Source organism: Pagrus pagrus (genome assembly GCF_965226575.1).
Source record: "Pagrus pagrus genome assembly, chromosome: 9".
Lineage (NCBI taxonomy): Eukaryota > Metazoa > Chordata > Actinopteri > Spariformes > Sparidae > Pagrus > Pagrus pagrus.
Genome location: NC_140193.1, coordinates 24,135,923 through 24,155,578, shown reverse-complemented (window position 1 = coordinate 24,155,578; position 19,656 = coordinate 24,135,923). Strand labels below are relative to the sequence as shown.

General features: G+C 39.7%; 1 protein-coding gene across 3 annotated transcripts in view; it reads right to left on the bottom strand.

Annotated features, from left to right (window-relative positions):
* Positions 1 to 18,963, bottom strand: part of itprid2 (ITPR interacting domain containing 2) — a 47,350-nt gene extending 28,387 nt beyond the window's left edge. Inside the window, exons 1-6 of one of the 3 annotated variants that reach the window (XM_084362573.1) lie at positions 18,842 to 18,963; positions 9,377 to 9,503; positions 6,877 to 7,041; positions 5,143 to 5,185; positions 2,953 to 3,002; positions 2,619 to 2,672 (exon numbers count right to left, since the gene is read on the bottom strand). In XM_084362573.1, the coding sequence (XP_084218699.1) occupies positions 2,619 to 2,672; positions 2,953 to 3,002; positions 5,143 to 5,185; positions 6,877 to 7,041; positions 9,377 to 9,419 (355 nt within the window). In that variant the 5' untranslated portion in view covers positions 9,420 to 9,503; positions 18,842 to 18,963. Of the gene's footprint in view, positions 1 to 2,618; positions 2,673 to 2,952; positions 3,003 to 4,011; positions 4,067 to 5,142; positions 5,186 to 6,876; positions 7,042 to 9,376; positions 9,504 to 18,502; positions 18,758 to 18,841 lie in introns of those variants that run through there. The other 2 variants (XM_084362574.1, XM_084362575.1) reach the window with 2 other exon arrangements.
* Positions 18,964 to 19,656: the final 693 nt, after the last annotated feature.

Here is a 19,656-nt window from a genome sequence, read left to right as displayed (position 1 = left end):
TGCGTCACTATAGCGTCTAGTGGGCCGCAGGAGAGGATGAAGAAGTCGAGCCAGCCAGAGGAACTTACGCAGAGAAGTTAACAGCCTCAGTAAGTTAATCAGTAAACACAAAGATGCAGAAGCTTCAGAAAACAACTTTTATCATCATCTCAAACAACAGCTACTGAAAAGAAACCACCTCCACAGCAGAGAAAAGAGGCAACGTAAAAAGAAACTACAAACTAAGAACATTATGTCGAGGCTTTCTAACACTGGAGACAGCTGGGGAGACATACTGTATGAATGCCACAACACAGGAGGGCCAACTCCTCAGGTCAAGACTCTGCTGTCCACTTACATCTGAAGAAGAAAAATCATTCCTTTGACAACAACAATGTAAACATCTTGTCCAGAGAAGACAGATGGTTTGAAAGAGGAGTAAAAGAATCCATCTATGTCAAACTGGAACGACCGTCTTTGAACAGAGGAGGTGGCCTACGACATTACCTATCGCCCGCCTACAATGCTGTACTGAGTCCTCTCCACAGACAGCTTAACAAGCATTCACACCTTGGCTCACCTAGCCCCAGCAACCTACATGAAGGCCGGTTGGGTCAACGACCCACAAGTGGCCCTGACGACTCTGAAACTCAGAGCTCACACATGTCCTTAAAAACGAGCAGTCTTATTTTGACCGGCTGTATTCTTGCTCTGCTGTCAGTTATTAGTTGCCTTTATCTGTACCAGGAATGTAAATTGTGACTGTATGGACCCAGTTGTAGAGCAAATATTGTCATTCTATTCATTATATTGTAACCACTTGGCATTATGAGACTGTTATGTAACTTTGCTATACATTTTTCAGGACATTACAAGGTTTATTACGTGTGTAACTGTAGCAATGACACTGTTGGATATTGTGCACAGTTAATAAATAATGAAAGGAAAGGAAAAAACAAGGAGCAGCTCTGGCTTCTACTCCCATGAAGAAACGACCAGGGCCTGCAGAAGTGGGAGATCCTGCTGTATCAAGCATTGGACCGAGTGACAGTGACAGGTAAGTCTAAAGTGACTGAAGATCTCACTTATTGAACTTTGTAAACTGTGTGCCCTGTGGAAACCATGTGGCTGTCTGATGAACACGTTTTACTCTGCAGTCCACTACACTTTTGTCGAGTCGAGTCGTTTACCACTGCAGATAGCTCCCACTCAATGGAACTCTTTGCTGATCGTCATGGCAACGCCAAGTGAAACTGCCATGAAATCATCTTCATCATTCATCATCAGCGCAACACAAACACACAAACAGGGACAGTGGAGGATACTGGAGGGATGGTGTAGACTCTCTGCATGTGGTCGTTTATCAAAGCAAGAAAACAAACTTTGTTTCAAGAAAAGGCTGAAGGCAGCAAAACAAAAGACTGCTGAACAAAGCAGGAGATTTTGGAAAATCCCACATCACTCGCAGACAACAGAAAAACTCTGGTTGCTCTGTTTTGCATTAGTGACGATTCTCTCTGACCAATCAGTGGATTACAATGCTTGGAGCCTTGACTGAGGTGATACCAAAGAAAGTACCAGCCAACAGGTACCATCCTCAACTTTTGCCAGTGGAAAATAAAAAAACAACGGCTCCAGGCTGAACGAGTCGAGCCGTACTCTGCAGTGGAAATGAGGCAAAAGTATGTGTTTGTTAAATTGGCTATTCACAGCTATTCTAGCCTCTACAGCACTAGCAGCCCAGGAAACTCACAGACCAATAGCATGCGTTGTAAATCACTCAGCTAATCAGATTCTTGTTTTGCATTAAGCATTATGATACAGTTCAGACAGATACACGCAAAGGTGACAGTCAGATAAAATAGACAGTGAAAACATAGCTGGATTACATAGTGATAATAGTGATTAATAGTGATGCATTGTAGAGCTCCTCTTCTGACCGACTGCTGACAGTGCTAGTGACAATCACGCTGGCATACAGTACCATTATACCATACCATTCATTCTGTTGATGGTCACTGCATTTACCACCTCCCCTCCCTCTCTATTGCATTTTTCACATTTGCACATTTGCACTAACTTGCTGCTGCCTCTTAATGCACAGCCCAACCTGCCTCAATGCTACTTTTCACCTCATGTAAATACTGTGAATATCTTTTTAGTTTATTTAGTCTTTTTCATTCTATCTGACTTGTTTTGTGTCTGTGTAACTAATGTGCTGACTGTGTACTGAACATGCTGACTTGTTGTGTCTGTGTACAACTACTCCACATGCCTTTAATTGCCCCCAGGGACAAATAAAGTTTTTTGAATTGAATTGAATTGAATACAGCAGAGGGAGTGTAGCCGACTTCACTAACACACATTGTTTCAGTTGCACTTTTCAGTTAGTTTAGCAATTAATGAGCTAACTCACGAATCAGCTGTTTCTTGACTAACAATTTGAATATCTGTCAGAAAGCCTTACCAACATTTTTCTTCTAATCTGATTCTGGGTAAGATGTAGAACAAGAGGATCTAACGAAATGTCAAAGTGTTCCTTTAGTTAGTGGCGTCACTTAAAATACACGAGGGGAAACTGTTAACAATGAGCAGAAACCTGCAATCTTACTGGTATTGTTAGTTTTCTCTGTACTGACCTTCTGCTCCAAGTGAAAGGTCATCTTCAAAGCTGCAGCCGTTCCTTGGTGCTCCTGTTCTCACACATACAGTACACAGAGTATACACAAAGTAATGAAGTTATGAAATCCCTCAAGTAACATGTTCGTAGTTACACAAGGTAAGAGAAATTTCACAAGCAATGATGAAACCTAACCACGTCCATTAAACCAAGCCAAATACTAACTTTAAAACAAGTTGTGATGACTACTTTGAAGTATTTAGTCCCCAGAATGGAGGCTGTGTCAGTGTTTAAACAGGCTGGCATCTTCACAATGTAATATTTAAACAATACACAAAGAAAATGTTAATTACCTCTAATGGGAGAAGCACTCTGCTCATCTAGAGAGGCTCCGAGGGGAGTCCTAGACAACATAGGCAGAGACAGAAAGAGAGAGAGTTATATATATATATATATATATATATATATCAACGCAAACAATAAACTCACCATCAAACATTTCTAAATTCAGCAGACTACTCTATCAGTGACGTCAGGTCAGCTCCTATAAGCCCACATTATACCGGGCAAAACACACCAGCGACATCACTTAGCATCTATAATGCCCATCGCACTCAGCAGATGCACCACACACAAGAACTTGAATTTGAACGTGAAGTGTCAGCTCGCAAAGATGTGCATCTTCTTGTAGCCATGTGTGATCCCACATAAAAATACTTGACGCTGGTGTGTTCTCCCTTGATGCACATCTACTGCCGCATCAGGCTAGCTTAAAATACATTTAGCCTGACAGATAAGGCACAGTCCTAACCAGGCTAGGTTTGCTAACAACAAACCAGGCTACACATCCTATCCCAGGCTAACTCTTGCTCAAGCAGAGAGTAATACTCCCTTGCAAGCTCCTGGCTGATATAAAGCAAACTATACCTGCAAATGTACCCATAAGAAAATAACTATCCTAAATCAACAACTAGCCAGGCTAAATGCCTTGATGATTAGTCCACGCTAAGTACTGACCAGGCTACACTTACTATCACAACCTGTCATGCTAAATCTTTCCTAAACTATCCCAGGCTAACTGCCTGTCAGGCTAAGGCAAAGTATCTCAGGTTATCTACTGAACAGGATACAGCTAAGGATCACAGGATACCTCCTAATCTGGTTTAAGATAACCATCCTATGCTAACTGCCAATCAGACTAAAGATAACAGTCTCAGTCTAACTGTATGCCAGGTTAAGGCAAACTATCCCAATGCTAGACGCCTGTCAGGTGAAGAATACCTATCCTGGCTAACTACTCCAAACTTACTCCTCGTAAATCCAAGCTACTTATTGTAGTCAACTACCCCCCAGGCTAGATTAAAAATCCCAGGCTAAATCCTGCTTCTATCTATCCCAGGTATTCTACTGACCAGACTAGTTGTCCCAGGCTAACTAGCTGACAGATCAGGCTAGTTGTCAGCAGCAGTAAGCTAGTGGGTCTGAGCTGCTGTTTGCAGCCGAACACTGAAAACACTGATCTGTTACACAACCTGCAGCTCTTATCAATGGGACAAACTTCACGCCACCATTTAACACACACACACACACACACACACACACAGCTTATTGTGTAACAATTCGCAGTCGCAGTGTTTGCTATTCCTCCCACTTTCCACTGGCGGCCATGATGTCGGCCTCAGGCTCTTGTCCTGCGGCTGTTGCTATAGTAACATGCAATTCTGGGTCTGCTGGTCATGTTGCCACAGTGATGTCACATCACAGAGGACACGTCAGAGCGTTGTAGAGTCAGACGGTTGTAAGTGAATGCAGCTTATGACGTGTTTGTTTGTTTGTTTGTTTCTCTGTGTTTGTTTGTTTCTCTGTGTGTGTGTGTGTGTGTGTGTGTGTGTGTGTGTGTGTGTGTGTGAGATAACAGTGCTGACTCAGCAGGGAGAACCCCTCCTCTGTTTACTCTCTCTTTTTTCTGCCTTTCTTTCCGTCTTCTGTCAGCTTCTTCCTGCTTCATTCTTTCCATTTTTCTTTGCCTGAACAGCTCTATGTGCCCTATCTCTGGGCGTTGGTCTGCTACCTTGGCCTACTGTATGTGTGCGTTCTGTGTGTTTTATGTTTAGGCGTCGGCTGTGTGTCAGTTCTACGTCAGCAACTGATAACACTGCAGCTAAATACACACACATACACCTCCAGACACCAGCTAAACATATTTAAAAAATGCTTAGCAATAAAACTAATTATGTTGTTACACCAGTTAGTCAGGATGTAAAACACCACTAAGTCTGTTTACTGTACTTTTCTGCTAATCATCCATCAACTGTTTGATTGATTTACTGCTTCTAGGCTGTCGCTGGTTTCAGTTAATTGCCAGGAAAATCAATTTTCAGCAACAGGAACCTGGCAGCTGAAAAATAATCCATCACAGCCATTGGTTGATTGATCTGAAAAGTGTGCAGTGCATATACTGTATGACATACAGGAACAGGGCTAAAACAGCACAAAAAAAAACTGATAACGTCTTTCAATCAGGTGGTGAATGGATACTGTACCTGCATTCAATCAGCCAGCTGGTTATCTTGTTTGGGACTTGCCCTGACAGAGAGACAGGTGCATGTTAAAGCAATAAGCCAGCAGATGCAACAGTGTTAACAACACGCTGTAAAAGCATTACAGTGGTGCTGAACTTCCGGATACAACTCTCAACATTTCAGCAATTCCACTACAGTTTACACCTACACGAGCCACATTCAGTCCAGTTCCTGTTCACACCACTGTGGCTGCAGCTAATGATTATTTCCCTTATCATTCAATCTGTTGATTGTTCTTCCATTAAGCTGTTTCGTGAAAAATGCGTTTCCCAGAGCCCACTGCGATCTCTGCAAATGTTTGATTTTGTCTGAAAACAGGAAGGCAGCAAATCATCACATTTTTCTATCCAAAAGTTGTTTTGAATTAAAGAAATATGATTTGAGAGGATTAAGTAGTAACTAAATAGGTGCTGGTTCAAAGTTGGCTCAACTTGCAAACCTTTAAGAACCAGTTTGCTTTTCCACAGATATGAGAGCCACTGTTGAGTCACATCATTTGGTTACTGTATACGTCTCCAGTTTCCCAGCATTGTTAGGAACAACTATGGAGCTGTGGAAGTCTTTTCAAGTGTTGCTCCTGGCTTTGCATGCCTACACTGGCATCCAAACATGACTGATGCTCGGACCACTGCTGCTTCCTTTAGTGAAAATAATTAAAATCTTTTGTTTATTCTCTATGGATAAGTCAGAACATGCTACACTAGCTCTGGTCCTTTGTTACGACAGCCCTGCCCCCAGCCCCTGATGTAAGTGGTCCTTTGTTCTAAACCAGCAAAGTGTTGGTGCCACTCTGGGATCAGTTTTACCGTCTGGAAGCCAGTTCTTTGGCTGTCGAAATGCAAAGAACTGGTCCCGGAGTAGGTACTGGCTCTGAACCACCACCTGAACCGCCTTGGTCGAAAAGGGGTATGAGAGGATGTCATTGGGCATAGCTGTACTTTAGGCTAGTGGTGGGGGATGGCTGATGATTTTAGATCATGATCGAACTTGAAAGCATCCACAATTTACTTTTCATCATAGAGACTGTGGTGTTCAATTAGACATAATCTCATTGACTGGAAGATCTGCACTACTTGAATGAACCAATAGAGTGATCTAGCCAACTAGATGGCTATGCTGCTGATTGTATATGTTACTTCAAGTGGCTCTTCCTTGGGTGGCGTATTGTAAACAATGTAACGTAAGTTATAGCAGGCAGCACAGTGGATCAGGAGCTTGCCATTGATCACGCCATTAACTTCAATACAGTGAGCATTTCTTTCAGCTAGCGGGCATTCAAGGAACTGCAGCTTCACACAGGTAAGCGTCAGAGCTGGGTTTCTGAGGTCATACCAATATCAATATTTGAGACGTATATAATATGTCTGCCAATATTTGTTTTAAACTGTGAAAAATAAACAGCTCTCTGGTATGTAAAGGGAACACAGTCTCTAACTTACCTCAAATACATACAGTACACTACACCATTGCCCTTTATGTTCTCTTATTTCTTGTTACTTATCTGTCACCGTATCCCAGAATAATGATATTCTGTCTGGCTTTTTCACCCAGTGTGAATGCTAAGTTGGCAAATTTAGCAGAAAATTGAATTTTGTCAGCAAATATAGGGTTAATGGGAAATACAGATAACATTTAAGGTTGTTGAAATATCCTCAGTTACAATGCTGCTTTGGTGAGAGATAAGCTCAGTCTAACCTGGTTCTTCTGAGGGTCTCTTTTCTTCCCCATCCCTCTGGTTCTGTTGGGGCACCTTGGAGCCACAGCACTCTGGTTCTTGTTCTTGCCAGATAGAGTCTCTGCTTTGGGCCCAGGCCCGACGCCGCAGACAGGCTACGTTGCAGTCTGGCTGCACTAAGGGATCTGAGGATCAATTTAGCAAACAGTTAGTCTGACAGATTGACAGCTATGAAGTCATCAGTCAGGTTTGGCAAGTATTCAGCAAGACAAACAGAAACTACAACTGATTGAATACCAACACACACATCAGATGAGTCAAGCTGAGCGATCACATGCATCACAGTCCCCACCCTGAATTTCTAGGCCACCTAACTGTTCTTTTTGACAGACAGTTTGATAAGGGACAATAAAGACATTAAAGACAATGTAATATCACATTGAATTCCAATAAATGTGAAGACTCACAGTGGTAAGGTGAATTTAAACTTCAGGTGACATCAATCACCTGACCGTCTACTTTGATGTACTTTGACATATGAACTTAAGCCAACAAACACTAGCAAGCCTTGATCAGATGAGCAACAGACCCCCTTCATCTTGACCACTGTCAAGTTCAACATGTGGTCATTTCCACCAGTTTTCAAGTATTAATACAAACATACACAGAACTTTTTCATACAACTGAGTCAGTTTGGTCAAGTTTGCATTTGTATTAGTACTACTACTTGGAGTGACATTTAAACTCTTTATCCATTACTTTTAGCTAACCCAATTATTTCAAATGTTAATCAATTACTTTTAGATAATTATTTTAACAATTACTTTAAGCTAACTACAGTGCATTCAGAAAGTATTCCGACGCCTTCAATTTTTTCACATTTTGTTACGTTGTAGCTTTATGCTAAGATCGTTTAAATTTATATTTTCCCCTCAACAATCTACACTCAATACACTAGAATGACCATAATGAGATTTTTTTGCAGATGATTCAAAAAGGAAAAACTGAAATATCACACTGACATGTATTCAGACACTTGAAATTTAGCTCAGATGTCCAGTTTTCTTGATCATCTTTGAGATGTTTCTCCAGCTTGACTGGAGACCAACTGTGGTAAATTCAATTGATTGGACATGATCTGGAAAAGCACACACCCTTTCTATATAAGGTCTCAGCTGACCATGCATATCAGAGCAAAAACAAAGCCATGAGGTCAAAGGAATTGCCTGCAGAGCTCAGAGACAGGATTGTGTCAAGGCACAGATCTGGGAAAGGCTACAAAAAAAATTCTGCTAGGTCGAAGGTCCCCAAGAGCACAGTGGCCTCCATAATGCTTAAATGGAAGAAGTTTGGAACAACCAGGACTCTTCCTAGAGCTGGCCGCCTGGCCAAACTGATCAATCAGGGGAGAAGGGCCTTGGTAAGACAGGTGACCAAGAACCCGATGGTCACTCTGGCTGAGCTCCAGAGATCCTGTGTGGATCCTGTGTCCAGAAGGACAACCATCACTGCAACACACCACTGATCTAGGCTTAATGACAGAGTGGCCAGAGGGAAGCCTCTCCTCAGTGAGAGACTCATGAAAGCCTGCTTGAAGATGGCAAAAAAGCACCTCAGACTGTGAGAAACAGTGGTGGTTCTGGTCTGATGAAACCAAGATTGAACTGTTTGGCCTCAATTCCAAGCATCATGTCTGGGGGAAACCAGGCACCGCTCATCACATGCCCAATACCATCCCATCAGCGAAGCATTATGGTGGCAACATCAAGCTTTGGGGGTGTTTTTCAGCGGCAGGGACTGGGCCACTGGTCAGGGTTGAGGGACAGCTGAACGGAGAAAAGTACAGAGATATCCTGAATGAAAACCTGGTCCAGAGCACTCAGGACCTCAGACTGGGCCGAAGGTTCCCCTTCCAACAGGACAATGACCCTAAGCACACAGTCAAGACAACGCAGGAGTGGCTTAGAGACAACTCTGAGAATGTCCTTGAGGTTGCCCAGCCAGAGCCCTGACTTGAACCCAAATCAAACATCTCTGGAGAGACCTGAAAATGGCTGTCCACCAACCTGACAGAGCTTGAGAGGATCTGCAGAGAAGAATGGCAGAAAATCCCCAAATCCAGGTGTGCAGAGCTTGTTGCATCATACCGCTGCCAAGTGTACTTCAACTAAATACTGAATAAAGGGTCTGAATACTTTCAGATATTTCAGTTTTACCTTTTTAATAAATTTGCAAACATCTCTAAAATTCTGTTTCCATGTTTTGTCATTATGGTGTACTGAGTGTAGATTGATGAGGAAAAAAATAATTTAAACGATTTTAGCATCAGGCTGCAACGTAACAAAATGTGAATAAAGTGAAGGGGTTTGAATACTTTCTGAAAGCATTGTACTTCAACTATTTATCCATCACCTTAGCTAGCAAATTCAACTGTTTATGCATTACTTTCAGTTAATTATTTCAACTGTTTATCAGTTACTTGTAGCTGAATATGTTAACTATCAAAGTGAGACAGCTCACCTGGAGCAGTGCCAGTGTCCATCCCGAGAACTCCACTCTCCATATCTGCCTGTCTGTGTGCCTGTTGGGGTCAGTCAGTCAGAGAAGACTGACAACTCTACAGCAACATCAGCAACAGGTAACACACCTGTGGGGAGGTGGAGACAAAGAGAGAGAGAGACTGTTAACTTTAACAGGCGCCTTAAGTGCACATTATCAAGCATTGCTGTAAATTTGGCAGAGTCCCTGAAAAGATATCGTACAGGCACTCTAAACACTATAAAAGGATAAAAGAGTAAAGTTATTCATGAAAACAAGTGACACAGAAGGACATAATATCATGACATACAAAGCAATAAATGTGGATGTCACCACATAAGGCTTTGTGCTGCCGTATTAGGCCATAATTAAAGCATTAAATCATCATCCAGTTTAAGCGTATGATACACAAAAGGGAGAGATGATACACAGTAAAGTTGTTTTGTAGGGAGATGAGAATTGAGAAGTGGCTTTTATTATTCATGACCAAGTTACCCACACTGAGACCAGCGGAGATTACACACACATTTACGCACGTACACACACGCAGGCAGGTCTGGCAAGCTGGACCTCAGAAAGTGGTTTTGCAGCATTAGGACCAGTCGTTGGTCCCCATGAGGACTACTAGCTCTGACAAGTTCAGTGTATACTGAAAAAGTTACCCAATAGGTAACACACACACACACAAACACACACACACACACACACACACACACACACACACACACACACACACACACACACACACACACACACACACACACACACACACACACACACACAGCAGCAGCAAAAAAGTGTCAAGCTCTGTATCAAAAATAAAAAATCAAACCCGGAAGACAAACAGTAAGGTAACATGGACGTTGTGAAAATCAGCTGTCTAGCACTAACACTGATTCTGTGAATTACTTGGTAAGAAAAACGCAGCTTCGCTAGTGTTGTGTTTGTGTGTCTGCACTCGGCCAAAAATAACAAAGTTGAGTAAATGTTGACTTTGATGGATACCTCTGAAACAAGATTCAAGTCTCTGCAAGAATTTGAAACCCGTGGCTGCTTAAAAAGAAGGAAGTCAATCTAAAAAACTGATGGAGGACTTGAAAATGATAAGCAGTAAACAAATGTGTGCTCATTTAATGTTCTCAACAGGATTCATCTCACAGAACAGTCACTGCCCGGACACTGCTGCTGTGTCTGAAGTTTTAAAGGACACTGTGTTCAACAAAATGTGCCAAGACAGGCTCGCTAAATTCTTAGAAATGACTTTCAGAGATGTAAGAGATATGCATCATGGTTTATGTTTAGATCTGAGATAATCCCGCTGCTTTAGTATTTGCATGCACAGACAGCGACTGCTACAAACACCCGCCCAATATCCGAGTGACCAATATCCATCTGTCAGGGTCAGGAAAAATTGTCAAAACATCCTGTTTGTGGTTTCAGCAATAAAATGATTTTATGCTGAAGCCTTTTATGAAAATCTTTGGGTTTTAGACAATTTCTTGAACAAAACAAGGCATCTTAAGACATCTCCTTGGACTATGAGAAGCTGTGATGGACATTACTCTTACATTTTAATGACTAAGTGATTAATGGTTCAATTGCAAAATAAATGATGGTAGCAGCTGTTTATTTCCTTTTGATATCCTCCTTCAGTTCTGTCTTACAGGTGACTGAGCCCCTGTAGTCAGAGTCACAGTTTACTAATGAGGAAGTCTGTCTTTAAACGAACACTATTTACCCACAGAAATGGAATGGTAGGTAATTTGGTAACATGGTTGCTAACAATAGGTCGTTGTCATTAACGGAAAGAAAACTCAAGTTTACAAGAACATAACGAGATGAACAAAGCATGAATAGAAACTGAGGTGATGAGAGGAGCATTATTCACTGACTGGAGAGGAGAATGAGGAAAAAAATAGAGTAGCGTTCAGCTAATCTAAATGGGAACGTGTGAAACAGGAAACAAGTGTTTAGAATAAATAACAGAACAACTTCCTGTCCACGACAGAGAGAGAGAGATGGGGATGAGGGAGGGATCGGTTTATTTTTAGATTTCTCATGTAAATGCAAAACAAATTGGAATGTCAGAAAACAACAACACAGTCAGAGTGTGCAGAGAGCATCCTCCACAGCAACAGCACAACTGCCCTCTTGATTCAGGCTTCCCCACAGATGTTCTCTTTTTGTCTTCAAGTGCCAAACAGCAGCCGTGTTTAGTTTGGATTCTGACAATTAATAAAGGATTCAACGGTGACAAGTTTTCTCAGTAGAGGAAAACCCTAGAAAACTTGTCGAGAAGGGTTTAGCTTTGAAACTTAATGTTTTTTTTGTTCCCGACAGAAATGTGTGTGTGGCACCGAGTATTGAACTGTCAAGTACTGAAAGTCGGTGACCAATGTCTGGTCAGATTCCTAACTTTTTGTTCAGCCTACTTTCCTTTTTGAGCAAATATTTCATAATTTAAACGACAATTTTGATAATCTCCGAATCTTCCTTTAAGACTTTTGTGTTGAGACCTTGTTAAACACTGACACTGAAAAATTTGCATTGCTTTAACAAATAGAAACAAGACTGGAGCCTACAGCCACGCTAGCAGCTCTATGAGGCTGTACGTAGGCATAGCAATGCTTGGAAAGGTCAAGGGATCACCAAACGTATTACAATTCATCCTGATGGAAACATTAGTATGTGGACCAAATGCTGTGCCAATCCATTATGTGGATGTTGAGATATTTCACTACATAAGTGGAAACTTTGACCTGATGGCGGCTCTAAACGTGTCTTCAGAATTTATCCTTTTATGTGTACCAATCTTTATGACAATTAATTCAAGAGTTGTTGAGAATTTTCAGTCTTGACCAACAGACTGACATCTGTCTGGTAAAGAAAACATTTATATTCTCCAATTTTCTATACAATGTATCAAGCAAAGTATTGTTTTGGTATTAGCGACTGAAACTTAAGTATTGGCACTAATGTAGAAAAACAACAGTACTATTTGCTAGCTGGCAGTCTAAAAGTGATGTAAGGCAATAATCTAGATTGTTTATGCAGAGAGGACTCTTTCAAATCGGATTTTGATATAAAAAAAAGATTTTAAGTCCATCCGAGATAAAAGATACAAGAAAATCTGATGACTGTTCAGTCCATAGCTTAAGACTGAAACACAACGCTTCGACCAACATAAGTCTGACAGTATAAACTCTCACATGACACTGTGTAGTGAAGACTTTATTAAAAGGAATTTACCAAAAGGTATTAAGTGTCGCTCTTGGTGAAATGGAAGTCATCACTATATTGACATAGTAGTCTGATTCCAATGAATAATTCCCAGGAGAGAAACATGCCGTCTTCATTTAGAGACTATTTTTACAGAGTAGCACAGAGGACTGATAGAGAGCTTCATCACATGGTGCAACAACAACCACCTGAAGCCCATTATCAGCAAAACTGATGAGCATGTGTTGGACACAATGCTTCTAATTTGCAACATTCATATTAGAAATCATGTTAGCATGTTGCTGCAGAGCAACCTAACATTTTCAAACATCGATGCTTCACACACATCTTCAACTAGGCAGCACAGACGATGTATACGATCACAACAAGGGTTAATTTTTTGTGGGGGCCAGTGGGAGCTGAGCTCTCTTGAAGGCAGTAAACTCAAACATCTGTGGGGGTCACTTAAACAAACAACCACTATTTTAGTCACAAATAATGCATGCTTCACTGTAATGAGTCCATGTACATGAATAACACAAATAAGCTAAAAGAAGCATGTTTTCCAAAGAACTTTACTACCAGTCCTGCTGACTGTTTGACCGTCACACACTTAGACAGTTAAGCAGAGCAGCAGGATGTGGCAGGAGCAGCTACATCATGAAGTATCTCTCTTTCTCTCTCATGGAGAGCGCATCCTTTCTTCATCTCCACCACTAACATTAGTTACTTTAGAAAACCACACAGAGCTTAGATTATAACTGGAACCCTGATCAACACAGTTTCAAGGTGGGCAACCAAGATTAGTGTCACCAATTCAGTATCCGACCAAATGTGAAATGGTCACAATCTCTCCTTCTGTTCCTGAGTAAGGACATAACATAATGCAGAACATTACGACGTCAGTAAAGTTGACATTTGACCTTTTGTATATAAAATGTCATCCCTTCATCATTTGATACAATTAGACATAAGTGTGAAATTTATCATAATTACTGTATGAACATGTTTTGTGAGGTCCCAGTGACCTTGACCTTTGACCACCAAATTCTAATGAGTTCATCATTAAGTCTAAGTGGATGTTTGTGCCAAATTCGAAAAATAACCTCTAGGTTTTCCTGAAATATTACATTCAAGAGAACAGGACAGACGTCAATCGACGAGACGATTAATGGAGTTATCAGTTCAACTCTATTAATAGAGTTAACTCTATTAATAATTAATGCCTACATTTCAACATGTAGTTACAACCTTCTTGAGATTGACTCATTTTTATATGCTGTTGTTGTGACACTAACATGCAACCTAGACATCTAAAAAACTATTCTAACCACATGTAGCACGGATTAGCCTTGGCATCTAGACATGTTTTAACCTGCAAATCACCAAATCATTGCTGATTTCATCAGAAAATGGATCAATATGGAATGGATAAATGATGAACTGTTAAAAATACCAAACATTGTGGTTCTAGCATCTCAACTGTGAGGATTTTTTTTTTTTTTTTTTTACATCAGAAGTAGGTGGACGATTAAAAGAAGATGACTGTGAAAATACATATAATGGATAAAATATTGTTGGGAATACTCATTGACAATATACTGGATACAAGATTCTGTATCTCGCCTATTTTTATCTGTATATCACTATCTGAGTTTACTCTAGAAATAGGTAGATACCAAGACAAGATACTTAGATAAATGTGATTAGATAATGGATTAAATAATACAGTGAAATTTGTTGATGAAGGTTCTCAGTCATCTCCAGGTCATGGTAATCCTAAATGCTGCATCTTAGGCAACTGGACGTGTTTCAGTTTCTTAAAAACGTTTCCCCCTCTCATCCAAGAGTGAAACCAATGAGAAGAATATAGTGAAATGTATTATTATAGATGAAGGCAGATGTAGTGTGATAAAATGAGGAGTAATCGCTGTATTCAATCCAAAGTAAAACTGATGTCCTAAGTTATGATAAAGTATGGACAGTCATTATAGTTTCAGTACGTATGCTGTATGTTATTACAGCTCATTTTCTCTTTGCTGCCTTTTTTTTTCATTTCTTCGTAGTTCCTTCTTTTGTCTTTTGTGTAAAATGTATGGCAGAATTATGAACATTATGTAAGCAAGTTATGTAGTGTGTCAATCTATCTTGTAATAAAGTCTAAAAAGATATGCTCTCTGTTTTATATCATGTAAACGGAATGTCTTTGAGCGAAGATGACCCATTGACTGACTGTATGAATATACCTGCCCGCTCCGACATAAACCAGACACAGAGGTCAGGACTGTATGAGTGAAACCACATGTAGAGTCTGTTCCTGCTACCTGAACACAGCAAACATTCCAGCTGTGCTAACACTTGAAGCTTAATCTCACTGAAAGGGACGATCACTGCAAACAGAGTTAAACAATAGTGTGACAGAGCCTGTTTACGTCATTGTTGCAGCAAACTGTATGAAGACACACAGGAAGATCAGAGAGAAACTAAACCAAGGCTCATGTCATTTCAAATACTTCTGCTTACTGTATGCACTTGCATAATTCCATTTGATGCTACTGTATATCTCTACTGCTCTACATTTCAAAGGAAACACTGCAATAGCATTTCCGTCATTTTCTAAACCTCTCTTACTTTTTATTGTGAGGTTTGCTCGTAGGAGTGCTTCAAAGTCAGATTCATAATCAGCACCACGAAACTGCCATATATGGCTTCCTGTCCTGCTTGGTTTGTGGGCAAAGTTTCATTCACAAACATGATATCATAAAGTGTCAAGATAAATCTTAAGGCATCGCTGTTGGAAATGAGCAGACAAAAAACAGAACAAACCTGGCATTTTCAGTAATAGAGGTGAAATGACCGATCGATTAATGGACTGAAGGAAGAAAATTCAGGTTTGATAATAGATGAATTGTTTCAGTCATTTCTCAAGCAAAAAAAGTCAGACATTCTCTAGTTTCCTCACGTGAGGATTTGTACGTTACATATGACAGTGAACTGAATGTACAGTATTTGGGTGTAGTTGATTATTCAAGCAGCTTAATAAAGAAAATAATCTACATGAAATGGACTGCAAGAAACATATTACTGGCTGTGAGTTACTATAGTTATTCTTAATGCCTGTCATCAGGTTGGATTCACTGCAAAATAATAGCCTATGTCATAAAATCAAAACTATTTTTATGGCTTAACGCTGAGGATGAATTGAGGGGTCTCACAGTCTGTGGAGAGAAGCTGCTCTGTAGTCGGGTGGTACAGCAGCAGATACTTCTATGTTGCCAGACAGCAGAGGAACAACAGATTCGAAGTGTAACATCTTATGTTAGCTTTGCTACGGAGCTATATCTTTCTGTTGGATTATTATTATCAAGACAAAGCATTAACAAAAGACGATGATAATTTCATCATTAGCTAACAAAATTACTATAATCAAGCAGCAGAATCTGTTAACTGTAGAGTTACATGTAGCCCAGGAATAAGAACAGTAAAGTTACTAAGACAAAAGTGACTTTGTTTCACTATCATCATATTACAGGTATTAATCCTACATGGCCACAAATAGAAACATTACTCCATCATCATGCATCCTGCAAACAGCCGTATTTAAAAAACAAAAGTAGTCTCTTTCACTCCCAAAACAAATGCAAATGCTAGCCAGATCAAGATATTTACGGATCTATACCGCACGAAAACACATGAAAATGAAAATATGATGCATCAAACTCCCCAACAGTGCATAGAGTAGTTAGAGTTAGCTTAATGTCAAGCTTCTACAACAACAGAACGCTACTTACGAGTATTGTTGTAAATACTGAAATATCATTACATATCAACTCTTAATCTTTGAAACGACTTCAATACTCAATACTTTTTTTGCAGTATCAACACACCAGTACTAGTGTTTTTTCACTTTTGTTTTAGACAGCAACTGACACATGCACTGTGGTTGTGCCAATAAAGCCAAACCAACAGTGGCGTCAACATTAATACCACTTGGAAAAGCTAGCTTTACTTTAAGTAAAGATTGTTGGGTCAATGTTTCCTTGTGGTATCCAACGTGGTATCAAGCATCGTTATTTCTAAAAAGGTATTGTATTGAAGTTTCAATATCTTGACAACATTATTTTACATCTATGTATCATTGATAATCATCTAATGTCATAATATTACATTGATGAGATCAATTCTATTGCAAAGCAGGGATCAACTTTTGAAACTTGAACTACATTAAGCTGATAACGTATTTTTACTCAGATATTGAATGCAAGACCATACTTGTCGTGGAGTATTTTACAGTGTGGTGCAACTACTTATACTTAAAAGGTGCACAATGTAGTTTTGGGAAAGAAACTTTAATCAGAAAAGAAAACCCTTCATTCATTGATTTTCACAACTCAAGAAACTGAATAAACAAACTGTCGTCACAGGACAACACAATTTCATACCGTTTTACTTTGTTTATATTTGCAGGACCTTTCTAAGAAGCCACCTATCTTTTAGGAACCTTATTTCCCTCTGAAGACAGCTTGTTTATTCAGTTATGGAAATACTGTATATCAAATAAATATTTCTGAGTTTGTACTACCTTATTAATATTTTAAGTGTAATCCTTCTGGTTTGAATTTCTTTTTCAAAACTACACAGTGCACCTTTAAGTAAACAATCTGAGCACTCATCCTCCACTGGTAACTATCTGAAAAATAATCTGTAAATTGATCAATTATAAAAAAAAAACATTAACATTAAAGGATAAGTTCGCTAGTTCATTATCAACTCAACTTAATGCAGATGGAAAGTCGGGTGAAGTTTTGTCATTTAACAAAAATATTTCTGGAGCTTCACAGCAAAACAGCGCTGCATCATTCTCCTAAACAACTGAAGTAGACGGGGACCTGTGGCTCCAAATGGCTCCATACAGCTCATCCACAGTAATCAAAGCCTCCCAAAGCCCCAAAATCCCATATACGCACCAGAAATGTTTTGTGCACTTAAAAAAATCGCCTGACTGCACATCGGCTTGGGGATGAGTAGACAATGACTGAATATTCATTTTGGGGTGCATTGTTCCTTTAAGGGCTGCTAAGATATAATAATTAGGGACATGTGTATTACAAGCGGGTTGAAGTGAGCGACTAAATTGAGGATAGATAGATAGATAGATAGATAGATAGATAGATAGATAGATAGATAGCTTTCTTAATCCACATGGGAAATTTCACTTTCATAGTAGTAATTCACATAAAATCACAAAACTCACAATAAATAACAGACAATATAAAAACAGACATAAGAATGGTAGATAAACCACAACAGTTACAATTATATACATACATTCACCTTCCATACTGCAAGATTAAAAGAAGGACAGACAGAAGAGATATAATACAATATTAAATATTAATCTAAAATGTGCAAAATAAGAGCATTCACATGGGTAACACTTTATAATAACCATCAGTAATAAATGGTAAATTTATACTTCAGCAATGTTACTGTTAAGAAACAGTAACATGGTTCATAAAACATTTATTAAGTAATTGTAAAGGCTAAAAACATCAGTTGCAACTCATCCAAATAATATAAATGAACTGCACAGTATTTATTATTATGAACATCAACTGCAACTTTCCACTAAACAATTGCAGGTAAGTCTTTTATAAATATATTTACATGTATTAAGATATCAAAGACCCAGAAAAAAAAACAATACAGAGGACATGACCTCAGTGGCCTCAATGGTAGCTACGGGCCTGCCCACTTCATAAACTGTTGAGCAATTTCATGCCTGAAATGTACAGGAGTAGAAGTATGAAGCAGCATACAAGTACAACACATTACACACACACACACACACACACACACACACACACACACACAGTAATGAGGACTTACTGTATCTCACAGATGCTGGTCTCAGTCTGTCACTTAAAACATCTGCTGCATCAGCCTCATCCAGCCACTCTTAAATCCTGGTTCCTAATAAAAAACTCAACCCCCTTTCTAAAAACATCATGTGTCATTAAACTTTCCCTTTCTTATGTTCATGAGACTAACTAGTTTGTCCTGTTCAGTTGGTCCTGCTCTCTCTGACACGGGACACAGGACTGACAGCAGCCGTAGTAAAAACTCTCGGTGGACACAGAAGTACTCCTAACACCAGCAGCACTTTCACCTCCAGCAGTGTAACAAGCAGTGTTAGCAGCAGTGGTGTGAGCAGGGTCAGTAACTCACCGTCATGTTCCTCCACAGTGTGCGTCTCTGCTGCCAAACTGTCAAACTTGTACAAACTTTTCTGAAAAAAACACTCCGACATTCCTGCTTCCGCTTCCTGAAACCAGCAGCATGGAGGCAGAGAGGGGAGGAGGGGGCGTGTCCTCAGCAGGCTGCGGCAGACGAACAGCGACACCTGCCGGCGTGCGTCGCTACATGCAGCCCCGTCAGTGATGCGTCCAGAGCACAGCACAGAAAGAAGGCTGGTGGTGGAAGTGTTCATGTCTTCTACTCAGTGTTGTAAAAAGCACCCACTGTCATGATAATAAAATCCAAGAGTGCCAAAATATTACCTTGGTGATGGTGAAAGTCATTTTTATGACAGCAGGTCTACTGAAGTAAAAGTGTCTGATATTATAGTAGCCTATCAAAAGTATTAGTATGTACTTAAGTATTCAAAAGTACAAGTCAAAGTAAATCAAATGTTGTTTTTTATTTATTTTTTTTAAATCAAATTGCGAATAAAATAATTGAATTAAAAAATGCATCACTTTGGCCCTGATGCAGAATGCAATTGGCAACCAAATGAATGTAGAGAAGTAAAAAATCATTCATTTTTGCCTCCAAAATGCAGTGGAGTGAAAGTATAAAGCAGCAGTACATTGAAATATTCAAGTAAAGTAGTCTACAAATACCTTCAAATTGTAAATACGTAGCAGTACTTGAGTAAATGTACTACAGTTCGTCACTGCTTTAACTTAAGTAAAAATATCATAGACACAGGCAAAGTCCTGAAATCAAAATTGTTACTTAAAACAAAGTACTACCAGCATAAT